Source organism: Pyricularia oryzae, chromosome 1 (assembly GCF_000002495.2).
Source record: "Pyricularia oryzae 70-15 chromosome 1, whole genome shotgun sequence".
NCBI classification, from domain to species: domain Eukaryota; kingdom Fungi; phylum Ascomycota; class Sordariomycetes; order Magnaporthales; family Pyriculariaceae; genus Pyricularia; species Pyricularia oryzae.
The window spans coordinates 4,077,306-4,089,125 of record NC_017844.1 but is presented as its reverse complement, the minus strand read 5'-3'; the positions used below and the strand labels follow the sequence as shown (position 1 = coordinate 4,089,125).

The window sequence follows — 11,820 nt, the reverse complement described above, 5'->3', positions numbered from 1 at the left end:
TCGGATATGTCCGTCTACCAGGGTTAGGGTTGAAGCATTCCTGGGCTCACTCATTAACTATTCTAGATAAGATAAGACAATTAATGTCCAGGGTTTGCCCCGCCAAAATTTTCTCAGGTCGGAGTTCCCTTCAACGACGTGATCCGCGCATTAGTCCCATCCCCAGATACCAAGATCCAGCTGCCGGACCGTCCTCGTTCGGCATTCCACAATGGGTCTCGCTGCCCCAAAGAAGTGAGTGGCCCAGTCGCCGACTTTGCGCCTCCAGAACTGACATTAACCAACAGCAAGCGCAAGCTTGGCAACGACCCGAACAACACGAGATGGAGCCGTAACACCGAAAACTTTGGGCACCGCATGCTTCGGTCCCAGGGCTGGGAGCCCGGCCAATACCTAGGACCACAAGATGCCTCCCACGCCGTCTACCACACGGCAGCCAGCGCTTCGCACATCAAGGTCGCGCTCAAGGAGGACAACCTTGGACTGGGCGCCAAGATGAACCGCGGTGACGAGTGCACCGGCCTCAACGCCTTCAAGGAGATGCTGGCGAGGCTGAACGGCAAGTCGGAGGCCGCGATCGAGAAGGATAAGAAGGCCAGGGAGGCACATGCCATGAATGTTTATGTGGAGCGCAAATTCGGGACGATGCGCTTCGTGAGCGGCGGCTTTCTCGTCGGCGACGTTATCCAAGAGAAGAAGGAGGATGCCGAGGCGGAGAGCACAGATGGGACACCAGAGCCTGCAGAGGCGACCGTGAAGAAGGAGAAGAAACGCAAGGCTGGGCGAGACGATGATGATGAAGCACAATCCAAGGAGGAGCGTCGGAGAGCCAAAAAGCAGAAGAAGTCCATGAAAGAGACGGGTTCTGGCGGCGACGACGTTACATCCGAAGAGGACTCGGCAAAATCCAAGAGTAAAAAGAGCCACAAGAGCAAAAAGGAGAAGAAGCGAAGGAAAGAAGAGCCGGCTTCTGACGAGCAGGAATCCGAGGATGAGGAGAGCCGCGAGAAGCGGAGAAAGAAGGAAAAGAAAGAACGCAAAGAGAGGAGAAGGGAGAAACGGGAAAAGAAGTTGAAAAAGAAGCAGCAGCGCGAAGAGGACAGTTCATCATCGGAGGCTAACTCGGACGACGAGACCACCGGGGTCGATACCGGCGCGTCTACGCCCGTTGCCAGTGGTACATCAACTCCTGTCTCTCAAGTCTCGGTTCGTCACCTTGCCAGGAGACGCTTTATTGCCCAAAAGCGGATGGCTATGAAAGATCAACAAGCACTGAATCAGGTAAGACACAATTCCTTCGAAAGTAAGCCTCAAGGCCGCGACGCTAACATTTTTGAAGATATTCATGATAAAATCGTCCTAAAGATTACTAGCCAGCGACAGTTATTCCCCATACAAATAAATATCCTAACATTATGACCTTTGACCTGCAAAGATTTGTTTTTTCACGTCCGTGACACCCCCCGAACATCTCGATTCCTGGTACAGTCTCGTTCGATTGAATTGACACTAGAGAGAAATTGTTGTTTTTTAAAGTCACGGCAAAGCCATACGGTGACTTGACATGCAGTCGTAAGAGAGCATCTGTTCTGCTGGGCAATCACCGCTGCTAACCCTGGCAGGCAACTCCAGGGTTGATTGCACGCAGTATAAATTTGTAAGAACATGAGATGCAGATGCGCCTCGCTACTCAGCACCCCTCATCAGAATAGGTTGAGCCTGGCGCAAGCGAAAGGAGACCGACTGCCTGACTTCGTTTCAGGAACAACCTCCCGTCGACTGTAGCCCACCGAGTTATCGTCACTTATATATTAGTATAAGATATCGTTGGTAGGCTCAAGCATTTGCCTCACACAGCTTCGGGGTGACATCAAAACTCTCCGAGAGGTCCCTCCCTCGAGTTTGCCAATTATGGACGAACAAGTATTTCGAGCGGATTCCCTTTCTGGGAATACATATGAAATCGACACTGAGGCACATGTGCAAGGCGAGACCGAAGGGTTGCAGTCTGTAGAGGTGAACGAACCTGTAAGCATTTTGCCAAGGCCCAGCCGGAAAAATTAAACCATTTCCCCATTGAATAGTCGTTGAGCTTGGGGGCTTGTCTGATCATGGATTCGAGCCAGTGTTGTGCGACCGTGAGAATGATGGTGGCCAAGCTCAAGGGGAAGAACCCAAAAAGACAGCACTGGCACAGAGAGAAATATATCGTCGTGGTCATAGCAGGAGGGGAAGCAAAAGCCGGAGCATGGACCGAAGTTGAGACCGATACCTTCCAAGGTCCGTGTCAACGTCTTCAAGCCAAGTCTCCAGTCATTCATCAGGCAATAACCTGTACCAGGATTACCGCGAGTTGTTCTCCAGTTCAGCGTTCAATACTGCCCCTTGGAACTCTCCTCCAGTCCCATTCAGCTTAGACAGCGAGGATACAGAGACTCATACACAGCAGCTGCGAACCAACGAGGTCTTGATGGGAGCGAGGAACAGCCCTGCGATCGAGATATATGATCCCAAGTATACTGGGAATGATCTGTTCCAAGGGCCTCGCCATTCTAAGCTTACAACATTTCAAGATCCAGAGAAGCAGGAACGGCATCTGTTTCGTGGACTATGAGTCCACACATGACCGCGATAATTCTAATCCGAGAGCAGGAGACTGTGACACGCTTGAAAAGGCATCTTTGGCAAGATATCTTGAATTTTGAGAGCCTTCAGGTTGGTGCTATTGCTCCCTGGTTGCCACCTCCGTGAATCTGCGCCTCGCTTCGCGTTTTGTCTGCAAGAGCTAATTTGCTCGGCTATAGACATGCTGGTCAAGTTCCACTGCTACGTTCTAATGACCGGCTCAATCTCATCACTTTGCTAGAAGATGTGAAGCAAACATTTGGTTATGGCCCAAACTTGCTGTGAATGGCAACCATGTCTCGTTCATGGAACCAGGTCATCACAAGATATCTTATACAAAGTATTCGGGTCTAGTCTAGGAGCAAGTGCGGATCCTACCTTATATCCTAACCAGTCCTTGATGCAAGCTCAACACAGCCAGATGGTCGTGACCATGATATACAACAGGCTATCTGCCTTCGTATTCGCCAATCGGGGTGTGTTGTTGTGCATGACTGTGAGTCAATGTCCTTATTGTACAGACCGAAGCAAACATGCCCCTAATCACTAAGATCTATCTTCGAATCCCCAGTATGCCTCATAACCTGTGGGGAGATGAGTTTGAAAGAAGGACATGGAAAAGCTATTACGCTTGTTAGTGAACCTCTCAGAGAATTATCCAGGCCAATGCCTTTTGACCCCGTATCTTATGCCGAGTCTACATGGTCTCTGCCTCTTGACGATTGCCAGAGCTGGTCTGTGGGTTAGATCCGATGCTTCTAGGAAGTACTTCAAGTGCTGCTAAGCACTAAGCTGTATGCATCCAGCCGAGGTCATTCAGCGCTTCTATTTACCTATTAGGAAGCGAATCACCCACTGCAGCAAAGTTTCTGGGGCTATCCATCGGATTTTGGGAGTAAGCTACCAGCTGCTAATGTTATATGTATCAAGAGAAAGCCCTTCGTCTCAGCTGTGGTGCTCACCAGTACATTATAGGCCTACAATGAGAAGTCGCCATGCAGACCGAGTCTTCGTCAAGAGCTTAGGTCCCTCATCCAGCCCATCCAAGCTTTTGTGAGTATGATATCGCGTTCTCAAATAAGTTGATCCGGGGTCTACAGCGTCTTTATACCGAGGCAACTGCCTCGGTCGTGGTTACATGTTGTTACGAGTCGCGTTTACTTTTTCAAGCGATTCGCAAAGGGGAGAGTCCCATATTTTTGCTGCGAGCGACCTGGTCGGTGAAGGAATTAGGGAGGCCGTTGATCAACTTCCCGAACCAGACAGTTTGCTTGGGAAAGCCGTCGTGCTGCTATCAGACCTCGCCGCTGTCTTCAACTTGACCCTATTGAGCGATGCAGGGCATAGCCAGGTTGACATCAGGAAGATGTAACTACGAATGCATTCAAAAGCTGGTATGCTATGTTTATAAGTCGGTTCAAAAACTTTCGAATATCTTCCGCTAAAAGCATTTGTTTGATTGACATAGGATTCAGACATCAACACCAAGCCATCAGCTCGTCGTCTGTTGCAAACGGCCAGCCTATTGAAAAATGAACCCCTGGTTGTCCACGGTGTCGTGGAAACACAAGCGCGAGTGATTCGGGGGCTTGCCTCCACATCTCAATCATCGGATTCCTCGGGTGCTCGGGCAAGATGTGTAGGCTGTGGAGGTTACTATGGAAAGCCTACGTATCGTCTTGCCTGATACCAGGGACACCGGACGGCAAGAATAGCATCTTACGGTAGAGATCAGCAGATTGTTGAGGAATTAGAAGACACCTCGAACGAGCGGTTGATCGTTCAGACCAGCTCAGGTCGTTCAGTCACACAAACAAATGGCAATTCGGACCGAAAAGGTGGTTCGTTGAGGATATCAAACAGATATCATCACGCGATCCTCACAATTGGTGAGACATGTCGAGGCTTGGAGAAAAAAAAAACTGTGTGTATACTTTGAGCAACCTTCATCTTGATCCGCTATACTACTGGGATTTCCACAGGCTGACATCACCTGTTTTGCCCAAACTGGTATATTTTCCGACCGTCCAAGCATTGGTGGGCTGTAGATCGAGGCCGAGATCAACCTAGCCAAATACCATCAAGAACTAGCAATATATGCATTCACTATCGTCACCGTCGTTTTCCTACCACTTTCTACTATAGCATCCGTCTTTGGAATGAACATGGCAGATATCCGCGAGATGGAAGTAGGACAATGGCTATATTGGACGATAGCGCTTCCGGTTACAGCTTTGGTGATCCTGCTTGGTCTCTGGTGGATGGGAGAACTCGATAACGTTCTCAAGCTATCTGGGAGGGGGCAAAGCGTGATGACAGTCAAGGAAGACATGGCAACTCCCAAATTCGCGCCCTTTCCAGTGAGGTATCCTGTTCTTCCAGGCGTGGAGAACGTTACGGGCCGACTGCTTCCCCCCATCGCCCAGGAGTGGGCCTTACACGTCGCCGCCGCCGCCGCCGCCATCAGGAGTAGCATTTCCACCAGTTCCGTTGTCAGGACATCTTGGAAGACGAAAAACATGGGCTTGTCATGCAACAGGCGGCTGAGGCGAGTCTTACGATGCCCCCTGGATTCCATGAATTTGACCGAACTCTTATATCTAGGGTTTCACTGTATATCCAAGCGCTGTTGAGTGCCATGTTATAATATCTTGCAACCGGGAACAGAGTTTAATGTGATGGCTGTCAGGAGAATTATTAGAGTGGCCAATAGTGGTTGTGTCATTTGAGCAGCAAGAGTGCATTTGGAAGACCTATGCGGAATGTCCGGTTTATACAATGGGTGACGTCCCTGTGATGATACCTTGCATACCCGCTGTTTATGTAGCGTTGGCTCGAACTACTTACTGTACTTACTGGATCAAGGAGATATAGTCGCGAGTCAGGACTGCGCCCTACCTGGAACGATCTACAATCCAAAAGCGGGAGCTACTACGTAGCACTATGGTATATGCGTAAAAAAAAGTTGAAAACAGGTCTGGGGCACTGCGAGAAAAAAGAAAAGAAAAAAGGGTCCTCCAACAAGATATCGGCTGGCAGAAAGCATGATCCCATCCAGCCCATCCATGTCTTGCCTCCCCGCTTGCCCCCTCCCCCTCCTCTTGCGTAGATGCTTTGCTTCTTTTGACCATGGGGAAGCAAAACTGTGGCAACCGGGACCTGCCATCCGTCCAGTGGTAAACACCAGGCCACCTACTGTACGGAGCACACCTTATGCAGGAGGTTTTGGAAGGAGGAAAAAGAATTGAAAGTCCGCCAGGGTCTAGAACTTGCAGAGGACCATGCCGGAGTACGTGTCTGTTCATGTTGGGTGGTGCCTGCAGCTTCTACGGCCGTCCGAAAAAACTCCGCCCGATATGTGCATGATTTTTGGGGGAAGAGGGCGTTTTGTTTACGTCTAGTTCTAGTCTAGAACTAGAACTGCAGTAGTGCTAGTTCCCCCCATTGCCAAGGCTCAACTGCGATTATATTCCGTAGCGCAGTGGAATTTAGTATGGTACTACGGTATGGGACATGCAGATGAGGCGGGTATCCAAGATTCAGCCTATTATTATTATTATTATTATTATTATTAGTATTTTGGCGTGTATCCCCTTAATAACAGTAGTATACAAGCACAATAAAATAGACCAGCCCATCCTAATGCAAATATGTGCCCATTTCCTTGCCTGGCTGGTGCGGGGCTGTTGGAGGATGGGGTGGTTTTTTTTTTCTCTCCCATCATAAGGTGCCCAAGAAAGCCAAGGCAGGTTACAGATGAGACGAGCAATTGGTTGGATTTCAGCTCATGTGGTGCCTGTTGTCACCCAGCAAACCAGGCTGTCTCTGGTTTGGAGTGTCACCTGAAAATCCAAAAAAAAAGTTACTTTGCGGTTTTTAGGGGCCTTTGGGTTTTCCTTTTGTGGATTAAAAGAATAACAGAGGGGGTGGAGGACATTAGAAGAAGAAGAGGGAAAAAAAAAAAAGAAAAAAGAAAAAACATTGGCATAAATTGTTTGGTTGATGATAAAGTTTTGAACTCTTCTCCAGGTGAGGAACAAATAAAGCGAAAAGTCCCGGGGTCAAGGTTTAATACTAGGATGGAGGCGCTGTTGGACCGGTATACTACTGTACAATACATAGTATGTACCAATGAAGATGGGGAGCGGGCAACGCAACACGACATGAGCCCATGGCGAGGTAGCACTAAAAACCGCCCACTCAACTGCAACAAGAGTAGGCCAGGTAGAGATACGAAGTAGATGCAGTAAATAGTAGCATTGTTTCTGGTATCACTTATCACACCATCAGACTCGAGATATGCAGCGCAACCCTCCCCACCCTCCGTGGTACGCGCAATCTTTCAGTGCGTCCGTTGCTGACTCGCCAATCAATCAAGCAAGACGCAACGCAACCAACAAACAGTTCAAGACGGAGCTCCGCGGCTATGGTGCCCGGGTGCGGGGGAGTCATCGAGATAATGTTCGACCAAGGCGGTCCTTTCTTTATCATGCATTTCATTTTTCGCCCTTGTTGTTTGCCGCTTTTTCTCTCCTCCCAAGGCATCCTTGGCCTCTATACTTTCTGCTTGGAAAACACACTATTGTACAAAGTATAGTAGCGTTGCCGGCTATTGTCCACGATGCCCAGATCGAAGCTTGAATAATTAGGCAGTTATCTGATTCGTTTTTTTTTCTCCCACGGCGGGCTAGGAGCGAACTATTCCACACAGAGTAGTTCAAGATGCGAGATACTTAGATACTAATTCAGGTAGGTCCAACTCTCTGGTTTTGGCTACTGGCGCTAGGAGGCAACTACGACACCGCTTTTTGTTGAGTGCTTGCGTGTGTGTGGCTTGGTTGTTTTGGTGTTTATTTCTGTCTGTTCTGAAGCCTTCAGCCATCATATGGGTTGGGTTTAGAAAAAAAAAAAAAAAAAAAAAAAAACCCCTAAAATAAAAGAGGCAACGATTAAAAAAAAACAATTACCACAAAAAGAATAAAAGGGACTAACGCCCTGCAAGCCCAGTAGCCACAAAGATCACGCCTCCAACCGGAAGCCAACGGATGGAAACCTAGACTGGCGCAAAAAAGCAACAAGGCCGTCGTCCACCCGGCAGTCTCCAGGCACAAACATCAAGGCACAGATGAAGATCTGCAACCTCTCTCTTGGCAAATTGTGGCTCCATGCCTCTTTGTGTTTCCACAAGCTCCACCTATAGTGTAATAGTGGACTATTTTGCACATAAGAAGCTTTAGATCTTTCCTGGGGAAGCTGGTCTGCCGTTGCGCTTGTTCCTAGTTTTGCTGCACTTCATCACCCAATCTTTGCCTCCCTTGTTCATTCTTGCGTCTTTATGGAGTTAGTTACTTTGCTGTTCTGTTTACCCCGCAAAAAGAGTCTCCCCAAAAAGTGGACACGCAACCATACCAGTGTCCATTATTCACGGCAAACTGGCAAGAAGACACGCGCGAAAATTTAATTGATAACCATATTGGACTTTGCGGGGAAGGAACCTCGTCCAGTTGCTTTACTGGTATTGACATCAGCGGCTGAGCGAACAGGGATCAAGGCCTTTTGCTTACCTAGCCTACGGAGTAGGTATAATCGGAGGGACTGGGTAGGTCTACCACTAAGAGGTCCAAGAGGCAAGGGGGGAGCTTTTTAGGGGGAGATGCAACATCCACTAACGAACCTACCACGTAAGGTAGCTTAACTGCAAGCCCGCTCCAGCTTTCTGGTACCCACATCGGCTACGCTAGGCAGCTTCTGCAGTGTCTCCATCTCAGTCTGGAACTAGAAGCTAGCGTACTTCTGCTAGATAAGATGCGTACTGTCGTAGGTAGTATGTACGTTACGATTACTATAGTATACCAGACCAGCGACACCAAGTTGCGAGTTTCAACTCCTCGATCATCTTGTCACGGATGGCAGGTACCTGGCAAAGCTGGCCCTCTAGTAAGGTAGTATTATCTTTGCTCGGCGCGCAGATGCCCCATGTGGCAAGGACTAGGATCCTTGAATTTTGGCAGGGAACCCCGCCATTGGTATGCTTGCATGCTTCCCAAGGTCCATATTTCCTGGTGATTGGTATTCCAATTGGATGAATTGGTTGCACTTCCCCAGAATGTGAATGAGGTACTTGCAGGTATCTTTTGTGGAATACAAACTGAATACGGACAGAGGGTCGTTTTGGCCTTTTTCTCGAGGTAAAACGCCAACTGTCATTCATTTTCATTTCATACAGCACGGATCTTGACTAGAACAACCGCCGCCCTCCCTAAGAATTTATTTGTTGATTAGAAACAGCAGCAAAATCTAGTCCTCACGTCATCATCGTTCGAGCATTTTGACGGGACCCGAGCGTCCGTTCCCAACAATCATTCGTCACACGCAATTCCTCAAAAGAACAGCGGCCGAGTGCTACAAAAGTCGCCACCCACGTTGCTGATCCTTTCGGGTGTCAATCGACAAGCGTCCTACTCTAGGTAGACGGAAAACCGATGGATAGACACGACCAGTCTGCTACACGACGTCACGCAATTTAAACAGCAGCTACCCGGATACTTTGTGTACATACCACTTACTCCACTCACGACCTGCATGCAACAACGAGTCGGTGGGCCTCACGACGTGGTGTGGTGCTAGTCAGCTTTTAGCCAAATCAGCCAAACTTTTGTTTTACAGTACTCTCTTTGTTTTGTTGGCGGGGGAGTTTCGATTAATTGATTGCTCGTTTGTTTGGCGCCCGCAGTTGCATGAAAGGGGTCTGGCCCAAGAAGAAAAGGGACTCTGGACTACCCTACCCCTACTGTACCGTACTGTGACCTTCTCCCTGCCATCTGTACCTAGTTCTAGTTTTTTAGGTACCTCCCTGGGTACCTACTGTACCTCACCTGGCTTAGGTCTGGCACCTTGCCCGCCAACCACAAACAACAAAGAACCCAAAAAGTCAAAACTCCGAGACTGGCTGCTGTTCGTCGCCTCCCTTTGATCGGCAAAGGCAAACGAAAAGCCGACCCCGGACCAGTCCCCCTAGGCAAGCAAGCATTGAGAGCGTTCAGTCAAGTCAATCAATCCATCAATCAATCAGTCTGCACCACCCACCAAAGACAACCATACACGCCCACTACCGCTACTACCACCGCCCGACGTCCCCGTTGTTGCAGATCCGCACATTGCGGAGCTGTGTGTTAGTTAGTACAGCCCACGCCGTTCAACGGATTTAAAACCCCAAACTGCCGCCCATCTGCCCACCTCTGTCCTACTCAAGGTCGATACGATACCACATTTGCAAGAATTCGGTGCATCCCATCTCTCCTTTGTCAATCAGCCAAACAAAACAAATTCAAGTTTCGACCTCGAGCCATTTCGCGGCCCACCAACACGCCATCCTCGAACCACTTTCCTTTCTCCAACATACCCACAGCGGCAAGCCTTCTCCACTTGAAGCTCCAGTTCCCGCTTCCGCGCCGTCAAACCGAACGATCTCGAGATTTCAAGTGCCGGAATCATCAGATCTAGTTCTAGATTTCCCACTATCCACCGTGAGAAAGAATTCTATAAGATCACATCACCATCCACACAGTCAACTGCCGCCATTGCAGTCAGTCACTATGTCTTCCGACGATCAGAACAACAACAACAACGCCCCCAACACCAACAACGACGTCAACGGTCCAAACGACATGTCTCGCAACCGTCGTGCCTCTGTTTCTTCAACTGCCTTCACCAACCTCTTTCAACGCAGCAACTCTACATCTGCCGGGACGCCAGCACTCCCCGGCCCCATCGCCACAGCCATGAATGACCACCGTCGAAGGTTGTCGGTCTCTACAATCGGTCTCTCTGGCACCTCCCCTACAACCATGGCGACACCCTTTGGGCTTCGTCGCGGGAGCTTGTCCACCAACGGCTCCGAGTCTATTGATGAGAGTGCTATTGATGAAGACGAGGTTGGCGCCCCCAACTCCAGGACGGCCCCTGCTACTCCCTTTACGCGGCGGATGAGTTTTGGTACGCAGGCGATGCGTAACATGCGAACCGGAAGGGGCACCAGCCCCGGCACCAATGGTATGGCCACCACAATCCCTTCAGCCACGGTCGGACACCCTCGTCGGAGCAGTGTATGCGGCTTATCGTCGTCGACTGCTGCTTCAGGCGACAGTGTACCCGATCAAGCTGTCCCCAAGTCCCATAGCCCCGCACAGCAGGGCCAAACCACATTTCCCAAGACAGCTATTGACGCTTTATCTGCTTCTGCTCGCCCCACAGACCAAGGCTTCAACTGGTCTGAGCAGTTTAGGTCCCGCGCTGAAAGCACAGTTACTGGCTCGAGGCCGCAGTTCTCGTTCGGTTCTAGCGTGGGAACGTCCCCGCCACGCCCTGGCGGTGTAGGTCCCCAGCATGACCGTGCCAAGTCCATCTCCGAGATGCCGGCGCCTCCCGCGCAGACGCCACAGGCTAGGTCGGAACCTCGGAAGCCAGATGCGTTCCAGGAGCGTATTCTCAAAGGAGATTTCTACATGGACTGAGTGCTCCATGTGATCCCCTCCTGGCTTGAGCCACGATCGAGCCAAAATGGTCACACCCAACCACAACGTCGGAAGAGAAGCGCCTTCTCTTTCAGATGCCCCCGAGCCGAGTTTGAGAGTCCGCTGAGACATTAGCCTAACTTGAACGACAATACGGAATACGCCTCGTGCCATCTACGAGGGCCAAATGGAATCGTGTCGGGGTTTGCTTTTTCCCCCCCTGACACGGCCGCCCCGTTCACAAATTCCTCAACAAATATGCCGAATTATCCACAGCCTCAAGTGCGGTGGGCTGGACGGATTGTATGATTTGGTCTATTGGGCTGTTCCTTGTACCTGAATTCAGTTGTCCGGAACGCCGGATTTTAGCCACTTTTGATAACTATGGGTCGTACGTTCTTCCTGGCCATCATCGCAAGAGGGCCAAATGAGTATTGGAAGTCAACTACGGTCACGAACATGATTGGTAGAAACATATTAGGAAAGAGATGTCGACCATCTCTGGATGAGACGAATCAATGGGATTACGGATGAAATGAACAAACAAGACAGAATGAATAAAAAGTATGACCAGACAAACCCAAGGCCCCAGCACAGTTTCCTTGCCTTGACATGTAATACTTGGTTTATGAATGGAAGACTCGTGCGGGGTCGCTTGAACACACCCATACGCCTTGGCATT

General features: G+C 49.7%; 7 protein-coding genes across 7 annotated transcripts; 6 read left to right on the top strand and 1 right to left on the bottom strand.

Annotated features, from left to right (window-relative positions):
* The first annotated feature begins 128 nt into the window (after window positions 1-128).
* On the top strand, window positions 129-1,482 carry MGG_16274 (uncharacterized protein). Its single transcript, XM_003709876.1, has 3 exons — window positions 129-234; window positions 288-1,281; window positions 1,340-1,482. Exons 1-3 carry the CDS (start codon window positions 212-214, stop codon window positions 1,361-1,363), a joined length of 1,041 nt encoding a protein of 346 aa, XP_003709924.1. The 5' UTR covers window positions 129-211; the 3' UTR covers window positions 1,364-1,482.
* Window positions 1,380-2,511, top strand: MGG_16273 (uncharacterized protein). The gene is made up of 3 exons (XM_003709875.1): window positions 1,380-1,449; window positions 1,537-2,028; window positions 2,127-2,511. The coding sequence occupies exons 2-3, from the start codon at window positions 1,912-1,914 to the stop codon at window positions 2,415-2,417; spliced, it is 408 nt and encodes a 135-aa protein (XP_003709923.1). The 5' UTR covers window positions 1,380-1,449; window positions 1,537-1,911; the 3' UTR covers window positions 2,418-2,511.
* Window positions 2,512-3,689: 1,178 nt separating this feature from the next.
* On the top strand, window positions 3,690-4,464 carry MGG_16272 (uncharacterized protein). The gene is made up of 2 exons (XM_003709874.1): window positions 3,690-4,019; window positions 4,094-4,464. The coding sequence occupies exons 1-2, from the start codon at window positions 3,960-3,962 to the stop codon at window positions 4,310-4,312; spliced, it is 279 nt and encodes a 92-aa protein (XP_003709922.1). The 5' UTR covers window positions 3,690-3,959; the 3' UTR covers window positions 4,313-4,464.
* Window positions 4,465-4,568: 104 nt separating this feature from the next.
* MGG_16271 (uncharacterized protein) lies at window positions 4,569-5,258 on the top strand (the record flags this gene model as incomplete). Its single annotated transcript, XM_003709873.1, has 1 exon — window positions 4,569-5,258. Exon 1 carries the CDS (start codon window positions 4,785-4,787, stop codon window positions 5,256-5,258), a length of 474 nt encoding a protein of 157 aa, XP_003709921.1. The 5' UTR covers window positions 4,569-4,784.
* A 1,666-nt stretch (window positions 5,259-6,924) lies between these two features.
* On the top strand, window positions 6,925-7,825 carry MGG_16270 (uncharacterized protein; the record flags this gene model as incomplete). The annotated part of the gene is made up of 3 exons (XM_003709872.1): window positions 6,925-6,953; window positions 7,379-7,450; window positions 7,636-7,825. The coding sequence occupies 3 exons, from the start codon at window positions 6,925-6,927 to the stop codon at window positions 7,823-7,825; spliced, it is 291 nt and encodes a 96-aa protein (XP_003709920.1).
* Window positions 7,826-8,843: 1,018 nt separating this feature from the next.
* MGG_16269 (uncharacterized protein) lies at window positions 8,844-9,783 on the bottom strand (the record flags this gene model as incomplete). The annotated part of the gene is made up of 4 exons (XM_003709871.1): window positions 8,844-8,884; window positions 9,192-9,248; window positions 9,501-9,639; window positions 9,712-9,783. The coding sequence occupies 4 exons, from the start codon at window positions 9,781-9,783 to the stop codon at window positions 8,844-8,846; spliced, it is 309 nt and encodes a 102-aa protein (XP_003709919.1).
* Window positions 9,784-10,102: 319 nt separating this feature from the next.
* MGG_11737 (uncharacterized protein) lies at window positions 10,103-11,794 on the top strand. Its single transcript, XM_003709870.1, has 2 exons — window positions 10,103-10,677; window positions 10,879-11,794. Exons 1-2 carry the CDS (start codon window positions 10,221-10,223, stop codon window positions 11,136-11,138), a joined length of 717 nt encoding a protein of 238 aa, XP_003709918.1. The 5' UTR covers window positions 10,103-10,220; the 3' UTR covers window positions 11,139-11,794.
* Window positions 11,795-11,820: the final 26 nt, after the last annotated feature.

Bases quoted from the DNA above. Each gene is read 5' to 3' on its own strand.
- MGG_16272 (XM_003709874.1), top strand. From the start codon at position 3,960: ATGCAGGGCATAGCCAGGTTGACATCAGGAAGATGTAACTACGAATGC. The intron at 4,020-4,093 runs GTATGCTATGTT...TGATTGACATAG, and splicing joins ACGAATGCATTCAAAAGCTG to GATTCAGACATCAACACCAA.
- MGG_16274 (XM_003709876.1), top strand. From the start codon at position 212: ATGGGTCTCGCTGCCCCAAAGAA. The intron at 235-287 runs GTGAGTGGCCCA...ATTAACCAACAG, and splicing joins GGTCTCGCTGCCCCAAAGAA to CAAGCGCAAGCTTGGCAACG. The intron at 1,282-1,339 runs GTAAGACACAAT...ACATTTTTGAAG, and splicing joins ATCAACAAGCACTGAATCAG to ATATTCATGATAAAATCGTC.
- MGG_11737 (XM_003709870.1), top strand. From the start codon at position 10,221: ATGTCTTCCGACGATCAGAACAACAACAACAACGCCCCCAACACCAAC. The intron at 10,678-10,878 runs GTATGGCCACCA...CTCGCCCCACAG, and splicing joins CACCAGCCCCGGCACCAATG to ACCAAGGCTTCAACTGGTCT.
- MGG_16273 (XM_003709875.1), top strand. From the start codon at position 1,912: ATGGACGAACAAGTATTTCGAGCGGATTCCCTTTCTGGGAATACATAT. The intron at 2,029-2,126 runs GTAAGCATTTTG...GATTCGAGCCAG, and splicing joins CTGTAGAGGTGAACGAACCT to TGTTGTGCGACCGTGAGAAT.